Source organism: Callorhinus ursinus, unplaced genomic scaffold (assembly GCF_003265705.2).
Source record: "Callorhinus ursinus isolate GAN/ISIS: 27379988/994484 unplaced genomic scaffold, GSC_fseal_2.0 scaffold22, whole genome shotgun sequence".
Classification (NCBI taxonomy): Eukaryota; Metazoa; Chordata; class Mammalia; order Carnivora; family Otariidae; genus Callorhinus; species Callorhinus ursinus.
The window spans coordinates 17,602,340-17,625,461 of record NW_027397084.1 but is presented as its reverse complement, the minus strand read 5'-3'; the positions used below and the strand labels follow the sequence as shown (position 1 = coordinate 17,625,461).

Genomic DNA, 23,122 nt, shown 5'->3' with positions numbered 1-23,122 from the left:
CAGGGTGTTCATTTGGAGCTGTGACCAGAAGAGCAGATAACTGTTTCCCTGGGACAAACTAGATAATCGATAAGAGCCTAGGAACAAAGAAAACAGTGTGGGTCAGAGGAATGATAAAACTAGTTTTTTGCGGACAGAGATAAAATTTGTGCATAAAAGCGGCTAGCTATGGAGTCTGCAGGGACTGGTGAGACTGGCCTTTGTAGGGTCTCAGAGAATACTAATTTGAATTTTTCCTGAAGGTGATGCAAAATTGTGGAAGTATCCCAAGCAGAGAAATTATAAGACCAAAATTGTGATTTAAAGAAGCACCATGAGCAGTAGTCTGGAGGATGGGGAGAAGTGGAGAAAGGAGGGAAGACAATTTCCTGTAACCATTCTGGTAATCCAGGTCACACAGATAGGAAATGGAAGCACTCATTTTTAAATGGCGAATTCATTGAGCAGAATTACCGCAACGTATTTAACTCTTCCCACTTCAATGTGTGCTGCTTTCAAGTTTTCGTTATAACAAAGGTGGCATTGGACATGCATAGAACTTTATATATTTTGTATTAGAGTCTTAGAACAAATTGCCAGAAGTAGAACTAGTAGTTAACAGGTATGGATATTTTTAGATTAGTCGATGTAAGTTTGCGATGTGTTCTTTGAAGTATCTCTTCTGTAAATATTTTGAATACATTTTCCTCCCTCTTTCTTTGAAGAGCACACATTAAGGAAACTGAAGGCACATTCAAAATTCTTTTGCATTTGGTAATCATTGATTTTTCTTACCATTATTTCTAACAGAGGTTAAAACTTGATGAGATTTTTTGGGCTTGCTTTCTTTGTCAGGCACCCTTATCATTAATGAAATCAGAGTGTTTGGGAAATGCATTAATGATTATACCTCAGACTATTGCCAGTATACAGAGGTCAAAACAAAGGTTTTTAAAGTATCAGTAGTAAAAAGGTAGCTGTTAGTGAAAATTAAAATCAAATGAATAAAGTCAGTGATATTTAGAATCTAAATAACACCAGCTAATACACTGAAGGGAAACTTATTAGGTCAAATTAGGGTCTAAATTTAATGGTTGGCAGGATCCCTTTAGGTGAAACCTCTTTTAGTTAATTTGATGAAGCCACTGAGTTGAAATGCAAAATGACAAACTTATATTAAACCATAAAACAACTTTCGAAAGAAACAATGTGATGAGAAAGACATGAATAATGAAAATTCTTGTGATATGAAACATTCTTTAAGGCCAGTCCCATGTATGAGCAAACGAGTCATCTAATGGAATGATAGCAGAAACATTTCTGAAGCAGGAAAAGCCTTTCTCTGGAAACATCAAATCAAGTCAGGATCAACCTGTTGTAGTAGAATTTGGGATTGTCTAAATTAAGCATGAATTAGATTTGCATATTTATGCCATGCGATCAAAATGAAATTGCATATCTGTACTTATGCTTGTGGTTCTTCCAACCTGGTTTACTTCACCTCTATCTTCAGCTTAAGTGTCCCTTCTTCTTTTTAAGCTTGGTCTAGTTTCCCTGGTTGTCTAAAGACAGTTTATAAAATACTCTGCCTGTTTAATAATAGCAGTACCACAGAGTCTGAGCATGAGTATATCGGTCACAGTACCCTCTCTGAGAACCCTCAGACTGCTTGATATACCCTAACCTCTCTGAGAGGTTCTCCTAGTTTATTGTTCAGAATCTAGAGCTGTTCAGATAAGGGATTAGTGCCTGATTTAGTAAGAGCCATCTCCTGTGAGTCAGGGAGAGGCTCATGTGGTAACCTAGAATGAGGTATCTTCCCAACAGAGATCCCCAGTAATGCATGGTGCGTAGGTAATAATAATCAGGATTAACATCTGTTTAGTACTTACTATACATCAGGCACTGCTTGTCCCACATAATGGTGCAACCAGGAGATTTGTAAATTGGGAATATATTATTGAATATGTGATAAATGGTGAAAAGTTTCTAAACTAGTTGGTAAGCAGGTGCTGACAAGAGTCCCTTAAGGCTCCTCTCAACCTTCTTTTTTTTTTTTAAGATTTTTATTTATTTATTTGACAGAGAGAGAGACAGCGAGAGAGGGAACACAAGCAGTGGGAGTGGGAGAGGGAGAAGCAGGCCTACCCCTGAGCAGGGAGCCCGATGCTGGGCTTGATCCCAGGACCGTAGAATCATGACCTGAGCTGATGGCAGACACTTAACGACTGAGTCACCCATGCATCCCAACCCTCTTAACTTCCAGAGTTATCCTACTAATCCTCTTGGGCATTTGGACCTTTCCATGATCCATCAACTAAAGAGTTAACATCTGGCCCTGTAGGGGTTCTCTAGAACCCTGCCCTGGCTTCCCAGCACCCCAACAATGACACAGGGATATTCTGATGGTATTCATTCAAGATGCATTAAGTACTTGAACTCTGGAGCCAATTGCCTGGGTTCAAATCTTAGCTCCACCAATGATGAGAAATGTGATTTTTGAGCTAATTAGTCTTTTTGACTCCATTGTCCTCATATCTCAGATGAAGAGAGAATATATTTATCTCAAGGGGTTGTTTTTGAGACTAAATGAATTCATACATGCAAAGTATTTAGAAGAGAGATGACATATAGTAGATACAATAAAAGCATTTTTTAATTACCAGCTATCATAAGAGTTAAATGTTTTGAGCATCATCTCTCAGTACTACATTAGATACCAGTGCTAGGGAAAAGATTCATGGCCACTGTTGTCCTCTTGCCCGGGGCCTGTAGAAAGGCTGCATATTCTTTTTTTTTTTTTTTTTAAGATTTTTTATTTATTTATTTGACAGAGACACAGTGAGAGAGGGAACACAAGCAGGGGGAGTTGGGAGAGGGAGAAGCAGCCTTCCCGCGGAGCAGGGAGCCCAACGACGTGGGGCTCGATCCCAGGACCTCGGGATCATAGCCTGGAGCCCGAGGCAGACACTTAACGACTGAGCCACCCAGGTGCCCTGAAAGGCTACATATTCTGAACTGCATTCAAGTCTTTTTGACACCTGGCTGTGTGGAAGTTGAGAAACTTTCTTTTCTTCTTTATTCCTTACCTTATACTTTAAAATTAATTCCCAACATTAAAAAAATCATTAAATTTCACACAAAAATCCAGACTTCTGGCATTCATAGGAAATTTGGAAAACTGGCAACACCGGGGCCATGTTTTGTCATGGCAGTGATAGGCTGGAGCCAAGTGGGGGCTTCTTCCTGGAAAGGGGTCTCAGCTCTGGTGGTCACTCTCCAGCCCTCTGCGTCTCTTTGTTATCTGTCTGGTATTTGAGTTTGCTATCTCTGAACTAAGGTGACACTGAACTATGTCCCTTTCTTTACAAAACAGAAGCCTTAAACTTCTATAACAACACTTGATTGCCTGTACTAAATTATAAGACTGTTTATGAAAGATACCATGTTTTATTTGGTTTACTTCTTTGACTTTGCCTTACCACAGGAGGTTGCCCATAGTCCTCACTGTCTGGATGGATGAAGTTTAAGCTGGTAGTGACTTAAGATGGCTTTAAGACTTATACGGAGAAGAGTTATAAAAAAATATGCAAATGAAAAAGAATATATAATAGAGGAAGTTGAGTCAACACGTTTTTACGAGTCATACAGATAATATTATATAACAGAAGTGAAATTTACTCCAGTTCAACTGTCTGGCTATAATGATGTGGGAAGCTCCTCATATAATTCCCATTCTTCCTTGGCAGTCATATGACCTTGAACAAATCACTTAACCCCTGTGGACCTATATCTGCTTTGGCAAAATGTAGGTAATAATAAATGTTCCCTTGATGTTGTTGTATTAAATGAAATATAAAATATTGCCTGGTTATGAAAATACTTGTAAAATGTGAATATACTTGCTGGGTATATTTATATTTATAGCAGAGTTTGCAGATGAAAATAACAAGTCTCCAGAAGAACTTGCTACTTAGTGGACAAGTCAGAATTAGAACCCAAACTTCATGAATCTTGGCTAGTAGGCTTTTTTACTGAAACATTATCATATTGTAACAAAATACAATGGAAAGATTTAGGAGAATAAAAGCATTCTACCAGGGGCAGGGTAAGCCAGGGATCCAATAAATTAGGTTCAGCTGTTAGAGCTGCGTCTATACTTTGATCATCCTTGTATATAAAAAAAAATTCAAAGGACTGAGCTAAATGTATTCTTCATTTGAAAAAAAATTCTTTGGAGCATCTATTATGGAGTCAGAGGCATATATTATGACTTAGTTCTTGGGCCTTTATTGATGAAAATCTCAGGTTAGTAACTAGGTGAATTGTCTTGGTTTTTTCTTAAACTTTCCCTTTTGATCTGGTCTATATGAAAGCAGGTGAATGTTATTAAAATGAACTTTCTCTAAACTCAAATTTCTGGCATTTAAGAAGTAGAATGGCATTTTGGAAATTGGAAGACCTGTTTGTAACCTGCATCTCTCATTCACTATTGTGGTCTTGGGCAAGTTATTATGGGTCTCACTTTTTTCATTTGTAAAAAGGAGATTCTATTACCTGAGGGTTATGCTGAGAAATGTGCCTGACAAAGTGCTCAGTTTTAGCACATTGTTATTCAATTGTAGGTTAGAGTTTAAAGCTGAAAGAAATCTTAAAGTCTATCTTATTTGATTCCTTTAATCTGTATGTAAGGGGATCCCTAATGGGTAGAATGAACACAAATGTTAGTCTGTTCAATATCCTTTCGTATTTATATACCTGACCAAGTATTTCATTTCTAAACAAGATTTCTCCTTTTTTTTGTTTTTTGTTTTTTTATTATTATGTTATGTTAATCACCATACACTACATCATTAGTTTTTTTTATTTTTTATTGTTATGTTAATCACCATACATTACATCATTAGTTTTTGATGCAGTGTTCCATGATTCATTGTTTGCTTATAACACCCAGTGCTCCATGCAGAACGTGCCCTCTTTAATACCCATCACCAGGCTAAACCCCCCCCCCCATCCCCCTCCCCTCTAGAACAGTTTGTTTTTCAGAGTCCATCGTCTCTCATGGTTAGTGTCCCCCTCTGATTTCCCCCGCTTCATTCTTCCCCTCCTGCTATCTTCTTCTTCTTCTTTTATTTAACATATCCTTTTTTTTTTTTAAAGATTTATTTATTTATCTGAGAGAGAGTGCGCGAGTGCGTGCAAGCAGGGGGAGGGGCAGAGGGAGAGAATCTTCAAGCAGACTCCCCGCTGAGCCCAAAGCTGGGCTCGGTCTCAGGACCCATGAGACCCAAGCTGAAACCAAGAGTCAGAGTCTTAACTGACTGTGCCACCCAGGTACCCCTAAACAAGACTTCTTAATAAAGCTAGGGTCATGTATTTATAAAAACACTTATCAAAAATGCAACTACATAATGTGTATTTCTGGCAATGTAATTTTAGAAATGGTGCATATGTACAATAAGGCTAGTATATCACTGTCAGAATTCTATCAGGAGTGTATTGGAAAAATATTTAAATAAAATAATAAACTGCTAGAAAAAAATAAACTACTGTATCTCACAATAAGTATCACATCATCCAAATACAAAATTATCTGGAGTAAAAAGGAACACAATTTTCTAAGATGTGAAATTTTAAAATGACAAAAAAGATTTTATCTTACAAAATATATCTTTTTAAACATAGTAACAATAATAACAATGTGTCATAATTACATATAAATACAAGTTAAATTATTTTTTCTTCTTTTAGCTTTTGGAGGCCGAATTGGTATTGACAAATGGGTACAGCTGTTCCCAGCAACCACTCTGGACACGTATTTAGAAGTTGCTCCAAGATTTGGGGCCTTTCAGAATCTGCTCTTCAAAAAGACAATAGCTCAAAATGTTAGACTATAGTTTTTCACCCTGCCTCTTCCCCTTTCTTCTCCCTTCAAACTATAATGAGGGTTCGTAAAAAACATAAAAATATCGATGTCAGCTTTTATGTCCTGGGACGTCAGGGGTGATTCTGCCCCCTCTTGGTGCAAAGATGCCTGAGCTCTTCACCCCTCGGCCCCTGCTTCACTGCCCAGCTCCTTGCTGGGAGTAGTCCTTGGCAGGTTTATCAGGGAATTCTGTCAAGGATTAGAACTAGATTGTACAAGTTAGGTTATTTTGTTTTAAAATATTTTTTAGATTTTCCCAAGCTATAAAACTGTTTGAGTATAACACTTGTTTTACACATACAAAAAAATAGTATTTTGTGAATGCAACTGCTTTTTTGAAGTAAAGTAAATATTGATGCAATAAGGATGAGGGTAAGAAAAAAGAATAAAATTAAATTCTTCAGGTACCTGTACTTTTGGTCAAAAGGTTAGAGATTCTAAAAAAGATGGAAATCATAAAAAGAGGACATTGAAGCTGAATTGGGTTTGGTAAAATATTTTTGGGAATGGATAATATAAAATATCCCAGAGTAAAAAATAAAGATAGAAATCTTCACTCGTTGGACAAGATCTTAATTTATTTAATGACACTCCCATACCACATATAAAAGGGGCGCAGAATATCCTGACTGTAAGCAGAATATTGGGTTTCTTAATTTTGAATTATTCAAGAGCATGTGGAAGTGACAAAATTTACCTCATTATCAAAGTCTCTTATATTCACTTGAAAACTTAGCTCTCCAATTGTCATACTTTCTTGACAACCAAATTTAGTTGCATCCAAGATCTGTTATTTGGCTTTTTGTCTATGAATTATTACAGGATACGAGAGATGAAGGTAATGAGACTGAAGCCAGCAGGATGAGTAAATTAAGAAGAACAAGAAAGAAAGTCACAAAACAACATGTTTTCTCAACTGAAGTCGGAGAAATGGATATATCCAACTCAAAAGGTATCTTAGCTACTTTGATCCCTCAGGAATATGATGTCAGTGACAATCTCTATTTGGTTCTCCTTTTCATAAAACTTTTCCTTTTCATCTAAGGGAGAAGCAAAAAAAAAAAAAAAAAAGAACTAAAATTTATTTCTACACAGGCAACACAAAAGATAGCAAATGTAAGGGTTTAATGTAAATATATAAAATTAACCAATCAAAATATTCAGAATTGAAAAGGAGCAGAACCAGGATGGTAGTGAGGGAAAAAAGAAAGAACACAACAGAAGGAACATATATGTAAGAAGGGAAGCCTATTTCTTCTCTCAGACCAAGTGTAAAGATCATTACTAAGGATTTGGGAGACAACAGTAAAGATGTGGAACAAGTTTTCATATCACTTGCTGGAATTCCAACTAGACTCAGTAGATCTGAAACAGTGCTAGAACTAGGAGTTAATCAAACAACAAGAGACTCAGTCCAGGAACAGTGGTGTTCCAAGGCAGGGGCAGTAGGAATGGCCAGCGCATAGTAACAGTAAGAAGCAATCAGAGTTTAAGTTTTCTATGGACAACATACCCCTTTATGGCCCACACCCAGGGCAGGCCATTCTCATTGCCCTTCATTTGGTATGTCATTGCCTGGGAATAAATTATTTTCTCAAAGATTCCTCTCCATATCATGTTAAAAGACAGTTGAAAACAAAAGCAGTATTTTTTAACATTTTTTTTTCTTTCTTTATTAAAGAAAGGATCAGAAACCAAATGGTGTGCCACAAGTTGGGGGATGTGAGCAAACCAGTTGTGGGACCTGGCTCGGCAGACTCTCATCTGCAACAAGATGACAAGGACTCTGAGAATCAGACAATAGTGATAAAACCATCACCCCTCCGAACATCAGCCAGCGCTCCTTGTCGTGAACTTAACACAAACTCCAACCATACTGGTAAGGATTCTGAAACAAACTGACATGATTCTAGCCACCAATCCCAAATTTGTATTTGAATTAAAGATAATGTGGCATTGACTGAAGAATGTTAGTCTGGGAGTCAGAAGAATTTATACACCTATCATTTATAAAAGACTTTATAGTTTTCTTTAACCACTAGGCTGCTCATCTAGAAAATGGAGGAGTTGCAATGGATGATCTTTCTGGTCTTTTCTAAAAGTGAATTTTCTTATTCTAAGCTTCTGGCTTATCAATGGTGATATAACTATTTTGGCCTATCAGCGTATTGGTTAAAAATCTTTGGGATCCAAGTTAAGTGGAAACTAGTTAAAATGAGGTATTTATTCCATAAGGGAATACGTGAAGACAGGGTTGAACAAACAAGGTTTGGAAAGGCAGAAATAGAGCAGGGTATGAAGTTAGAAGGCCACTGTCCACTAGACTACCCTCACTACTGACACCAATTGCCAGTTAGGGAATTCCCCAAGACTAACCCTAGTTTTGATAATTTGCTATAAGGATTCACAGAACTCACTGAGAGCTATAATATTCAAGGTTATGGTTTATTACCGTGAAAGAATACAGATGAAAATCAGCCAAGGGAAGAGACCCAGTGTCGGGAGAGTGCAGGAAAGTTCTAAGCATGGAGCTTCCATTTGTCTTCTCCCAGTGGAGTCACGGACAGCACCACTCTTTCAGTAATGATATGTGAAAATATGCATGGAATTTTGACAACCATGGGAAGCTCACCTGAGACTTGGTGTCCAGAATTTTTTGGGAGGCTCCATAGTGGGGCTTCATGTGGCTGACCTCAGTCTCCAGCTTCTCTGGGAGTCAAGCTGATAGCACATGACTCAAAGCTCCCAGGATAAATGACATTATTAGATTTTCTAATGTGGCCCAGAAGTCTCGGAGGCCACAAAGACACTCTCGTCATGCAGGACATTCCAGATTATCCTCCAGGAGCCAAGGGTAAAGAGGTCTCCTTTGGCAAGGTTAAATTCTTTATGACTCACAGGGCCTAAGGAAGAACTAAAGCCTGGAAGTGAATGCTGTCAGGATTCCATACGTATTCATTTTCTCTTGCCAGCATAATGAATTACCACAAACTTAGTAACTTAAAAGAACACAGTTCATTATCTTTTAGTTCTATGTGCCAGAAGTCTGGGCTGTCTCCTCCGGTTTCTTTGTTCAGATTTTGCAAGGTTGAAGTCAATCAAGGTCTTGGCCATCTGGATTCTTATCCAGAGATTCTAGGGAGTGCGTTCAGATTGTCGGGAGAACCCAGTTCCTTGGGGTTATAGGATTGAGGTATCTGTTTCCTTGCCGACTGTCCACTGGGGTGGCCCATAGCTCCTGGAAGCCTCTCTCTGGTCCGGTGTCTCAGGACCAAAACAATTCCTCAAATATTTATGTTTGGAGCCTCTCGAAATTCTCCTTCTTCCACACCTCTTCTCTGCTTACAGCTGGAGGAAGTTCACTGCTTTTAAGAACTCTGGATAAACCAAGACAATATCCTTATTTTAAGGTTTATAGCTTTACTTGCATTTGCAAAGTCCTTTTGGGTCTGCAGTTTAACATAGTCTGCAGGTTTCAGGATTTAGGACGTGAACTTCTTTGTGGGCAGTTCTAGCTATCAGAGCATCTCTCATCTCTGCATTTCTCTGTGCATTGGCTTCGTGAATTTCTCCGTGAAATGAGGATGAGCACTGACAGCCTAGCATCAGGCACTATCAATCCAAATGCCACAGGGGCCAAGTAAATAATACAAATGACTGAGATGGGCTGGTGTAAGGAAACGGTCAATGAGGCTGGCTTGTGAGAAACTAGCACAGAGTTTGACAAACTGTGGCCCACAGGCCAAATTCAGCCTGCTGGCCATTTTTGGTAAATAAAGTTTATGTATTGTCTATGACTGCTTTTGTGTTACAATGGCACAGTTGAGAAGTTGCAGCAGATACCATATGGCTTACAAAGCTCCAAATATTTACTATCTGGCCCTTTATAGAAAACATTTGCCAGTCCTGGATTGGAGGATATATGCCCCATTTCAGGCCACCTCAGAGCTCTAGCCAGTGGCTGCTATGGAGAAATGACCACCCAGCGTTACCAAATTTAGTTTCTTCAAGAGAAGCTTGAACTCAAGATTTTTGTACGAAATTTTCAGATATGTGGGTGTTGACTATTTTAAAAGTTTCCAAACACTGGGACAATGAGTAAGAAGACATCTGCTGGCCACATTGGTTCTTCTGCAGTTTGTGACCCTTGTTTTATGTACTCTTGAATGCACTTTTCCCTTTTTGAGTTGGTATTTCTGAAAGCTCAAATGTCTATTCAATCTGCCTTTGATAAGTGACCATGGCTTGTCACACACAGACAACATTTCTCCAAGGCCTTCTAGTTGCTATAGAGCTTTGAGGTTTTATTTTAGTTTTTAGTGTTTTCTTATTTTTAGTTTTTAGTGTTTTCTTATTTTTTCCCCCTAAACACTCACAGCAGGAAAACTTCCTCTGTAAAAGTAGATTGATTTAATTTATTAGTCCTCTGAAGGGATGGGAAAGGAGAACACCTCCCAGGAACCATACTGTAAGAAAAACAAATGAGTCCCCGAACTAGCAATTATCTGCCTGCTATTTATCATGTGCACCTGGGAAGGTCTGACCAAAAGGTTTAATTGTAACTAACAAGTATGATTTAGTTGAAGAAAAGAAATTCAGACAATGATTCAGTAAGATTAGTTGATTCTTTGAAAATTAAATTAGATGGGATAGAGTTCTCATATTTGATGAAAGAATTAAACTTTCAAATGAATAAAATGATGCTTAAGATACTTACTGAAATATGTGATGCCAATTTCTACTTGTTAATTAGACAAGGTCAAATCACCCAGGGTGTATTAATTAATTAATTTGCTCACACATCCCGTTCTTAAAAGAATAGTCATTGAGCCTCTATGTTATGCTTGTACGGCGGCAGGTACTGGGAATATAGCCACAAGTAAAGCTGAACCCCTTTTCTCCTGGAACTGATATGCAAGTGGGGAAGGAAGAAAGTAAGCACGTGATTCTACAATACAGTGGGTGGTGATGAGGACTCTGAAGAAAACGGAAATGGGATGATATACTATTATGGGCTGAATTGTATCTCCCCCAAATTCACAGGGGGCTGGAGTCCTAGCCCCTCATCCCTCACATGGTGGCTGTATGTGGAGATAGGGTATTAAAAGAAGTAATTAATGTTAAATGAGGTCTATAGGGTGGGCCCTAGTCCAACGTGACTGGTGTTGTTGTATGAAGAGAAGATTAGAACACACACAAGGAGAGGGAAGATCATGTTACAAGCCAACGAGAGAGGCTCTCAGAAGACACCAACACTGTTGACACTTTGACCTTAGACTTCTGGCACTGTAAGAAGATAAATTTCTGTGTAAGCCACCTGGTCTGTGGTATTTGTTATGGCAGCTCTAGCAAACTAATACATGTACTTACTGTCCAGCCATAGTGCAACTTGGCGATCTTCAAGCGAATCAGGGGTTAGACTTGTCTACGTTGTGATCAAGTCTCATAGAATTAATACTCCAGGCGATTATGTTTATTTATTTTCAGCACTTTTAACCATGGCAAAGTATTCTGCCTTTGCATTCGATGGCATATGTATTGTCTATAGTTCCCCTATTCAGTAATAAAAGCCCTATGGGGGCAGGGCTTTTTCTGACTTCTTCCTAGAGATATGTCCAATATAAATAGTACATGGTCACTAAACAACCTATCGTGAGTGGATGCATATTTTTTTTATTTTAAAAAATGCATATTTATTGTAGAAACATTAGAAGATACAGATAAGGCAAAGAACTAATATGATTATCTGTGATCATATTACTGGTGAGCCCATGACTTTGCTCCTTTAGTAGGAGAGATGCCTACTGATTTTTTTATGTTTTTTATGTTTTTAAAATATTTATAGCTTGTATATAATTCCATATTATTTTTAGAATACTGCTCATCTGAAATTTTCCATATTTTAAAATGCCTATAAATTTTATTTTCTGTAAGGAGAATTGTTCAACTTGGGCAGAACACCCAATTCTTCAGGATAGGTTGGGAAGACAGCAACTGCTAATTTAGCATGAAACATTATAATTCCTACAGATTAATTGTTTGTGTTAAATGGAAGATAGTTATAAAGCCTCAGGAGTCTCAGAGCAGCCAAATGTATCAGTGACAGGACATTATCTCTAATATATTTGTATAGGTGAAACCAGTAATTTGTTTTCCTCATGCTTCATGTACTTAAAAACTACTTAATTTGTGTTTTTAAACTGTCAATCTTTGTGCTTTTTTTTAAAGCCAATTATATCTCAAAAAATGATATTCAGGTATCACTTTAAAATTATAGGTACTCAACATCGGTGATGTGACAGATTGATGGGTATTCAGATTCAGACATGATCATGATACCATTACCAGGGTTAGAGTAATTGTGTTCACTTTATGTGTTTAAGAAGCACTTATATGGTGCTTAATGTCTGCCAGGAACTCTTGAATAACTTGCTTAATCATCACAACAAGCCTATGAAGTGGATAATATTGTATCAATGGGAAAGCCCAGGCTCAGAGAAGTAAGAAAGTGTCTAGGGCACAGGCAGGATTTTGAGGGAGGCAGATGGTGTCAGTGTTTGTGTTGAATCTCTACGGTTTGCTATCTCTTCTGAAAGTTTGGACGGTAGCTAACATTCGTGATAGGTACTACATGCCTGACCTTTTTGTATGCTTTGGATATATTCATTCATTTTATGGTAATGAGTCACCCACTGGGAGTTAAGAGGTCTGGTTTGTAGCTTCAGTTTTGGCAAAGAACTGAGAGTGATTTGGACAACCTCATAGTACCTCTCTAGGACTCAAGCCAGCAAGTCCGCTGGATTAGGTGATTTATGGCCAAACTCTCTTCTAGCTCTGAAGTTTTAGAATTTGCAGTCTATCTTAAATATATACATTTAGGTTTCTGGTTTTAAAAACTGAGTAATCAGTCTAGACTTTTCATCTCTTGACCTCTCATCCTTGAAAAACAATTTTATTTGCTCATTTATACCGATATTAAGGTTTAAATTTGACAGAGACATGTAGATGTTTTAGATTCAGATGCCATTATAAAGCCTTTTTGGCAAACAAAACAAAAAACAAAAAATGCAAATCTGCAGAAGATAAACAAAAACCAAACAATTTTGCCTTTAATCATACAGGAACTTTTAATTTAGGTATTACCTGTTAGTTCAAGAAGCTCAGGCTTTTTGATGATAGTCTTCTGGATACATACTTGTATGGTGCCTAATCTATCAAGTCATGCAAACCTATCCTAACTCCCACAAGCAAAGGCATTTTCCGTTAAGTACTTACATATGATATTGCTCTATGCTTATTCAAATAATGTTAATTTACCCTTAGCCCCAAGTGCTAAACAATCTCTTAGGCTGTTTAGAGACCACGTTCTTGGGAATATGGTATAAAAGCAGATAAGAAAGGTAAGATCTCCAGCTGTAGGTCAATGACATGAGTATATGATGATTTGGATAACACTCATGATGCCTAAGTCACTACTCTGCAGCCTCCGTTTGTTTTTCAGTTCATCATGATCTAATGACTTAGGGCCATCTTCTATTCTACAGATAACACCAGGGACGGCACTCAAATTCCGACCACACCTTATCTCTCCTCTAGAATGAAGCACATTAAACAAGAGATGTCCAAAAATCACCTTCAGTTTGTGCGATTTGAAGCAACAGACCTCCATGGTGTGTCCAGATCTAAGAGTATCCCTGCGCAGTTTTTCCAAGTGAGTTTTACAGGTAGAGTTATGATTGAATGTAATTTCATGACCATGAGCAAGCAAATGGTCCTTACAACTCTTTCTTATTTTCTTGTAATCTATACAGTAATTCAAGCTGAAACCAATAATTTATTTTGTTTTTTTCCCTTGTCCCTCCCCAAACACATTATTGCTCCATAAGGAGCTGAACATATACTTTCAGGGCCCAAATAGTAATTCTTTTACCCAACAGAAATACAAAACTAATTAAGACTGGTAATTTTAGACTTTCAGCCTTGAATAATTTCCCTCCATAGAATTATCTTTTCTCTCTTACTGCAGTTATGGAGATTATATTTTGTTTGACATGAGAAAATTGCAACAGAAGACCCAAGAGCAAATATAAAATGAAAAAAAAGATTAAATAGAAAGAATTTGCTAGATAAAAAGCATATCCATTTCAGCTTCTAATTCTGATAAGAAAATACCCTATTGTTGTTGGATGACTTAATAAATATCATTAAGTTCTTGAAAATAGTGATATCAAGAAATATTGTGTTTTTGGATATGTTTTGAGACTTTCTGAGATTTTTTTCAGTTTATGTCATGTATTTGTTTTAAGGAAGGATTTATTGTGTCACTGAAACATTTCTTAGAAGGAAGGGACATCTGTTAGTATTATATATGAAAGTTCCAAAGTTAAGCAACCTCTAAGTTTATTTTTAAGGTATATCTTACTTTTATCACTTTAGTATCCAACTGTAATTTTCTCATTTGCTTTATGTTGGGATGAACTGGGCATCTTCAAAAATACTTTTTAAAAGAATTCCAACAGGTTCAAATTTATTTCTTAAAAATGCTCAACTTCACTCATCATCAGGGAAATGCAAATCAAAATGACAATGAGATCTCACCTCACTCCAGTCAGAATGGCTGGTATCAAAAAGACAAGAAATAAGTGTTGGCAAGGATGTGGAGAAAAGGGAAGCCTTGTGTACTGTTGATGGGAATGTAAATTGGTATTGGGGTAAGCACCATGGAAAATCACAGTATGGAGGTTCCTCAAAAAATTAAAAGTAGAAATACCCATACCATCCAGTAATTCTATTACTGGGTATTTACCCTTCAGAAATGAAAACATCAATTTGGAAAGATATATGCACCCCTATGTTTATGGCAGCATTATTTACAATAGCTAAGATATGGAAGCAGCCCAAGTGTCCACTGATAAATGAATAGCTGAAGAAGATGTGGTATATATATACAGTGGAATATTTCTCAGCCATAAAAAGGATGAGATCTTGCCATTTGTGACAACATGGATGGAGCTAGAGGGTATTAGGTTACGTGAAATAAGTCAGGCAGAGAAAGACAAATACTATATGATTTCACTTACATGTGTAATCTAACAGAACAAATGAACAAACAAACTGAAACAGACTCATGAATGCAAAGAACAAACTGATAGTTTCTAGAGGGTAGGGGGTAGGGGATGGGTGAAATAGGTGAAGGCAATTAGGAGGTACAAAACTTCCAGTTATAAGTAAGTCATGGGGACAAAGAGTATAGCAAAAGGAATATAGTCAATAATATTGTAATAACATTGTATGGTGATAGATGGTGACTACACTTATCTTGGTGAGCACAGCGTAATGTGTACAGTTGTCGAATCACTATATTGTACACCTGAAACTGATATAACATTGTATGTCAACTATACTTAATAATAATAATGAAGAAAAAAAGAAACAAATCCCCCCAAATTTGTCTCTTAAGAAATCCTTTAGACCTGCCTGCAGACATTGTTTTCTCTTCATCCAGGCAAGAATACATGTTGGTTAATTTTGATAAGAAAACGTGAAATTTACTGTGAACAGGCCGACAATCTAATTTATCTGAATTTCTTTCAATCAGTAAGAAAACACAACTGGCACTTCAGGCACTTGCCAGAGACCTCAATATAAAACTTTGCTATTCAGTTTTTGTCAAATCCTAATCATTTATTCCACTAATGGCATCTCAAAAGCTACATATTTAGAGCATTATTCTAGTTCCTTAAAGAAATTCTTTTATGAAAATATAATTTAATATGCTCCCTAGGCACTTGCTGGGGATTGATATAATTGACATAAAAAGAAAATGTCTGCATTTTTTTTAATACTATTGAAAATACTTTCCATGATCTCATTCAATGTCCAATATATTAGAGTCAATTTTTTTCTTCTGGAGTTTACACAGGGAAAATGTTTGTCTATTATAAGAATTTTAATATAACTTATCATACTTCCTCTCAATTGCTGTATTTTATTTTTAACCTTAGTTTGCTAATACAAACTCACTTTCTCATTCCATTACCTAGTCATTGTTTTATTCTTATTTAATGATGACATAGTATCTATTTATTTTTTAACAAAACACTTTAAGTTCATTTTGGAACTTGTGAAGGTATAAGTAATAGTGAATATTTACATCATGAGTATTTGTCATTTAAAATTAATTCATTTTGGAAAATTTATTGCAAATGGACATAAAAAATAAGTTCAGCTGTGCAAAACAATATAAACAACATGTGTCTGATATAAATACAATTCTGTGTGGGGAACTCATTAAACGAAGAGTAGAGTCCATGATTTAAATTTGCCTATAACTTAGTGAAAAGTAATTTTTAAACCTTTTTCTATTTGTGGAAAATAAAATGTCAATTTAAAAATTATAGTTAGACCGTGAAGGGGGATATAGGAGGTAATATAATCCATATGGTTCATTTATAGATGAGTGAAATCAGGCCCAGAAAAGTTAAAGAAAGCTTTCTTAAAATTATACAGGCAATTAGAGGCAGATCTGGGATGTCCAGCTGTGATTCTTCACTTGCAGTTCCAATCTCCTCCTTCCCTGCTCCTCCTCCTTCTTTTCCCTTTTTTACTGCACCTACAGCCTCCAGCTCAGCTTTTTTTTTTTTTTAATTTTATTTTTAAGTAATCTCTACAGCCAATGTGTGGCTCAAATCCACAATCCCAAGATCAAGAGTTGCATGATCTACCGACTGAGCCAGCTAGGCTCACCCAGCTCAGCTTGTATATTTCTTTTTATTCTTTATTTGAGCTAAGCATTCTTCCTTACTAAAGAAACAATACTGATTTTTAAAAAATAAGCCACCTACTAAGAATAGAGGAAAAGACTGTTATATAATTGGAAAAGGCCAAATGGGGAAACTCTGATGATGATGGTATCTACTTTGTAAAGAAAACTTATCATGTGCCTGGAACTGTGCTAAATTTACAAACATTAGCTGATTAAATCTTACAACTAACTTACACTGTCTCTGTTCTAGCAAAAGACTAGTTTTTTACATTTAAATTACATGCAGATAATGTGGATTCTTTTTATCTTTGATCTAATCAAAACATGATATATTGCAATAGAATTTATAACTAATTCTTTGGCGGCTTTTACTGTGGTCCAAATTTCCCTTATCATAGAGATTTGAGCTATTTTACAAGAGTTTTTATTGAATCCCTGGTGATCTATATTAGAGTATGAAGTTGTCCTAGTGCTTTATATTTATAAACACACTTTAAGATAATTTGTTGTCATGAGCAAGACATGTTTATGTACATTTATGTATTTCTCACCACTAATTAAGAGTCGTTTGAATTCAGAATGTCCAAGAAAGAAGAAAGAAAATGACAGTGTTAAAAAAGAGTGCTCAGAAAAATAGAGATTGAATAGTCTGAAGAATGAAGTGTGACTTTTTCCTATTCTTTAAATTTGTGAAGGCCTAGCAGAATGAAATGGTAACAAGTTGTTCCCTATTGTTCACAACCAGGTGAATACAAACACAGATTTCAATTGCAGGAACTCTTGGAAGTCTCACAAATAAAATACATTACCCTTCATTTCAGGAGTATACAGAGCTAACATACAGATTTTCAAACTAAAAAATTGAAAAGTAGGGAAATAACATTATTTCTTATAGTAAAAATTCACATGAAAGGATTTCATACTAAAGTACTCAAAAATTCCACAATGCCTCTGTGTGTGTGTGTGTGTGTGTGTGTGTGTGTGTGTGTGTGTATACAGGTCCTTGAGGGAATTGAAAAATTTAAGCGGGTACTGAAGAGTGCTTGACTTTCTCAACTTTACTACCAGCAAAAGCAGATTTGGATCAGTCAAGTCAAATGGCATTTGAAAGTATACGGATAGGTGGTGGCAAGTGAGGGAGGCAATGGCTTACAGTCAAAGGAGAAGAGTGACCAGTGTGGTCTCTGTTAGCATCAGCCCCTCTTTGGGAGCTATGCTCTTTGGGATTGGAGGTAATAGAAGAAACAATTTGGCTTACAGAATGTTAGTATGTTTTATTAACCTCATGATACACACTGACATCATGGGAACCAAACCTTATAGCTAGCAATTCCCCTACTATTAATGTAAACTTCAACCCACAAAGCCTTATTATATTGCTATGACACAGTTTCTAGAAACTGTTTTACGTATCTGCTCAACTTTATAACCTCATCATGTCCCTGTTGTCTGGCATATAGCAAAAGTTAAATAAATGACCAAATCCACTGACCCTAAGAGGTCTATGACTAGAAAGTGCCTTAGCAACCTTCTAGTCTAACACTTTTGTTTCACAGACCTGGAAGCCGATGCACTTTGTCCAGTGATTTGCCTAACTTTGCACAAGTGCTGGATGAAAGAGTTAGGCCTAGAAGTCAGATTTGGTGACACCCAGTTCGTGGCTGTCCTGAAGGCGGTATCACGTTTTGGAACTATAGCTTTGGAGATATAGGTCCACACTCACAGGCAAAGTTTCTGGAATTGGGAGGTTATGATGTATTCATTCTGAGTAGGTTGTAAAAGTGGATGCAGAGAGGATTGCAGCTGTCAGCAGACCAGGCTCCTCGTTAGGATGACTGTCCTGTGTGTGGTAGGACTTACCACCGTCAGGTCTCTGGGAAAGGCTGAGGATTCTCAGTTAAAGATAGGGATTACAATAGAATAAGCTAAAATAAAACCTTATCTGAGATATTAGCAACTATGCCATAAAATAAAAAGTACTTTAAAAAGGACTAGGTTATGATCATTTCAAGTAGTTTCACAAGGCTTTACTTTTGTCATTTGCTATAAAGACATTTTCTTTATCATTGAACCTTTTATTTATGACTGCTATTTTCAGACCCCAAAGCATATAAAGCCTTGAAAGCTAAACATATTAAGAGTTGTTTATAACAGTAACTCAGGGGTTTATTTTAAAATATTTTAAATTTGGGGGCCCCTGGCTGGCTCAGTCTGGTAAGCGGCCAACTCTTGATTTCGGCTCAGGTCATGTCTCAGGGCCCTGGGATCAAGCTTGCGTGAGGGCTCCATGCTCAGCAGGGAGTCTGCTCAAGGATTCTCTCTTTCCCTCTCCTTCTGCCCCACCCTCCACAGTCTCTCTGCCTGTCTCTCTTTCTCAAATAAATAAATACATCTTAAAAAAATAAAATATTTAAAATTTATTTGATATTAAGCTAGTGTTAACCAACATGTGTTAAAGACTTTTTTTCCCCTCATTAGCAATGTGTCCCCTCCCCCCACCTTTCGTTTGCTTTCAAGTGTCAAAACCTGACTACTCTGTCCTTCAATTTCTTTAGGAAAAAGTGATCCACGGCGTTTGCATGCCCCGAGGTTATCTTGAACTGATACCGAATCCTAAGGACGAGGAAGTGGATCACATAAGGGCAACATGTTTTAATAGTGACATCGTCCTGATGCCCGAGCTCTCAACCTTCCGGGTCTTGCCGTGGGCTGAAAGAACTGCCAGAGTGATATGCGACACGTTCACTGTGACTGGGGAGCCTCTTTTGACTTCCCCACGGTACATTGCCAAGAGCCAGCTGAGCCAGCTGCAGGACTCTGGCTTTTCCCTGCTCTCTGCCTTCATCTATGATTTTTGCATTTTTGCTGTGCCCGAAATTATCAATTCAAAGACCATCTCTTTTCCTGCTTCAACATTGCTAAATAATCACGACCAGCCTTTCATCCAGGAACTCGTTGATGGCTTGTATCACACTGGAGCCAATGTCGAGAGTTTTTCCTCCTCTACCAGGCCGGGTCAGATGGAAATCTGTTTTTTGCCCGAATTTGGCATCAATGCGGCTGATAATGCGTTCACCCTCAGAACAGGTGTCAAAGAAGTTGCGAGGAAATATAATTACATCGCCAGCTTTTTCATCGAGACTGGATTCTGCAATTCAGGAATTTTGTCTCACAGTCTCTGGGATGTTGGGGGGAAGAAAAATATGTTCTGCATCAATTCTGGAGTTGAGGAGCTCACGATCACTGGGAAAAAATGGTTGGCAGGGCTCTTGAAGCACTCTGCTGCCCTCAGCTGCCTGATGGCTCCCGCTGTTAGCTGCCGAAAGCGTTATTCCAAGGAGAGTAAAGACCTCAAGGAGAGTGTGCCTACAACATGGGGATACAATGATAACAGCTGTGCTTTTAATATCAAGTGTCATGGTGAGAAAGGCACCCGGATAGAAAATAAACTGGGCTCAGCGACTGCAAATCCATACTTGGTGCTGGCGGCGACTGTTGCTGCAGGCTTGGATGGACTTCAAAGCAGTGATGGTGTCCTGGCTGGTCCGGATGGCAGCACAGACTTCTATCAGGCCAAATCTTCCGAGATCCCTTTGAAACTGGAAGACGCTCTTGTGGCCCTGGAGGAAGATCAGTGTCTGAGACAGGCCCTGGGGGAAACTTTTATTCGCTATTTTGTTGCCATGAAAAAATATGAGTTGGAAAATGAAGAAACAGATGCTGAGAGAAATAAATTCTTAGAATATTTTATTTAGACTAGAACCCTTAACTATTCTTTTGGAGATGTGTTTTTTTTTTTGTTTTTTAAGTAGCTGATCTCCCAGGAAGAAAAGATTGAATTTTTATAATTAACAACAAAAGGACTACATAGGCTTTCGCTCTTCTTTGTCCCCATGGAATATTTGACAGATGAAGTGGGACTGCCAAGAGGATTCTGATAGTAGAAACAAACAATAAAGTTGTGGTGCAGCTGTAATATGCAAATTTCCCAGGTCTTGTCAGTCAGTCATCATTTCCTCTGTGTATGTTGACCTAGATAGAAATATTCAGTTATTTCAGGCAACAGGTACATTCACACAATAAAAAAAAAAAGCCTTAAGATTACAAAGCAAAGTGTAAATGACTAAAGAAAAAAGAATTTCAATTATGCACATATGTTGTGACTGCCAGGGAGACAAAAATGCTTACTAATACAATCTCACTAATCTAGACATACAGAGGACAGACACTCTGTTTCCTGCCCTTTCCCCATCCTTCTGCCATTACCTTTCCCATGGGCTAACCTGCTGGGAATGTGGCTAAGGGAACACTCTTGGGAATGGAGCTCACACAAGATGGAGTAACAAGGTGGAAGCTCTGCTTTGTGGAGCAAATTTTGCCAGCATCATTGTGATCTTTCTAAATAAGTTAAATAAGTTTTCAAAAATATGTCGTGATGACAAGTTAGCAGAAGCTTTCACATTATATCCCTTCTTTGTACCCTTCTTTACTAGCTCCTGAAAATCCTAGGAATTTCAAGGACATTATGTCCACAAGAAACAAATCCATAAGAAATAAAATTTGGCTGGGAACAATGAGGTCAAATATTTGAAAGTCATGAAAATTTTTCTTTAAACAATATCTCATATAGAACCCCAGATGTAAAACACAGGTGGAATGGGTGTGTGCTTGGGGATGGGAGGGTTCTTCATGCTCTGTTCTGTTCTTCAAAGCTACGATTTCAAAGACACCTGTAGTGCTTTGTGAAGTGTGAGAACAACTGTCTACATAACCAGGGCTATGTTTGCAGCTTAAATTTGTATTTAAATGACTGGTTCTGCTGCCCACAGACGTTGATATGTTCTGGAAAATATTAAATGTTCCAGACCTTCATTTGAATGAGATAATGTTGTAACTATCACTAAAGTTTAGCTTCTTTGGGGAAGAAATCCAAAATCCACTGACTAGCAAACGAAAACCCTATTCTCCTGCTTAGGATTAAACAGGAGATTTTATGTTCAATTAAAACTGACAGTGGTCTCAATTTAGATAGCAAACACAAAAGCAGGGGATTAGATTTGGCTCAGATCCTCCTTTTCAAATTCGTAGTACCCAGTAGCTTAAATAGTAAAAGTCATCTGTCCTTCACTAATTGCTCCCCTCTTTGCTCCTCTGAGCAGAAGTGTGTCTGGATACATAAGAATAATGTTCTTGGTGGATTAAAAGGTAGACGAAAAGATAGTGCAATGTGGGTGGAGAAGGAAAGGAATTTGCCCTGAACCATCTGAGAATGAAATCCCACTCATTCTGTCATGGGAAGGATACTTGGGAAGAACCAAACCCATGGCAGCTCGCTAGTTATTTGCCAATATCCATTCTCCCTCTGTTCTCAGGAATAACACCTAAATGTGTCAGTTGGGAACAGACTATGGAAAATAAAAATCACAATTCTGAGTTCCCACCGTGGCTGAGTGTGGCTGTGTTATTAGATTCAGGCCAAAGAGCTGTAAGTAGAAGTGTTGTATGGAAGCTCTGGGAAACTTCTTTAAAGGACAGATCCTTTGTTTCCTGCCCTTTCTCTATCCTTCTGCCTTTGCCCTTCCATTTGGCTAACCTGCAGGTGTTGTGGCTAGAGTAATGCCCTTGGGAATGGAGCCCAGGCAAGATGGAGTAACAAGGAGGAAGCTCGGCTTCACAAAGCAGATTTGCCTACATTCAGATTTTTACCGGGGAGAGAAATAAACTCTCTCTTTTAAGGCACAGTAATTTTTGTCTTTGTTACTGTGACAAAACTTACCTTCCTACTTGTGAATGTGACTGTGTGTGTGTGTGTGTGTGTGTGCATGAGTGCATGTGTCTGGTTGTATGTGTATGTATGTGTGTGGGGAAACATTTGAGGAGTTTGGGGATGAAAGAATAAAGACAGAATAAACAGTGAAAGACCACTTCCTCAATCTTTCCACTTTTTTTTCCTTTTTGAGAGAGACGGAGCAAATATGCACTGTTGAGCAGGAGGGAGGGGCAGAGGGAGAGGGAGAGAGAGAATCTTAAGCAGGCTCCTGCTGCGTATGGAGCCCGAAGATGCGGGGCTCGATCTCAGGACCTTGAGATCATGACCTGAGCCGAAATCAAGAGTCAGTCACTTAACTGACTGAGCCACCCAGGTGCCCCTCAGTCTTTCTGCTTTTTGAGAGGAGAATCTGAATTAGAGGGATCCACACATGTAAAAAAACTGTACTGTTCCCCACCCTAACAGAGCTGTGTAGACACCTTGGTCGTCCATGGGCCTTCATGAAACATGGCTAGTGCTTTGGCTTGGCTTTTCCACAATAGATAAGAGATGTTATAAAAATTCTGCTAATCAAGTTGTTTGTAGCCTCCCCCCCTTACATCATATTAGCATAACTTAAAGAAACATAATATTCAGGATGGCGGTGTGAGGGAATTATGTAACTAGGAATAATATCTTCAAT

The 23,122-nt window shown here is 37.8% G+C and overlaps 1 protein-coding gene across 1 annotated transcript in view; it reads left to right on the top strand.

Moving 5' to 3' along the window:
* LGSN (lengsin, lens protein with glutamine synthetase domain) overlaps positions 1-20,658 on the top strand; it is a 72,767-nt gene extending 52,109 nt beyond the window's left edge. The window contains exons 2-5 of the mRNA XM_073905263.1: positions 6,728-6,857; positions 7,587-7,784; positions 13,450-13,616; positions 19,226-20,658. Of these exons, the coding sequence (XP_073761364.1) occupies positions 6,728-6,857; positions 7,587-7,784; positions 13,450-13,616; positions 19,226-20,425 (1,695 nt within the window). The 3' untranslated portion in view covers positions 20,426-20,658. The remainder of the gene's footprint in view (positions 1-6,727; positions 6,858-7,586; positions 7,785-13,449; positions 13,617-19,225) is intronic.
* The last annotated feature ends 2,464 nt before the right edge of the window (positions 20,659-23,122 follow it).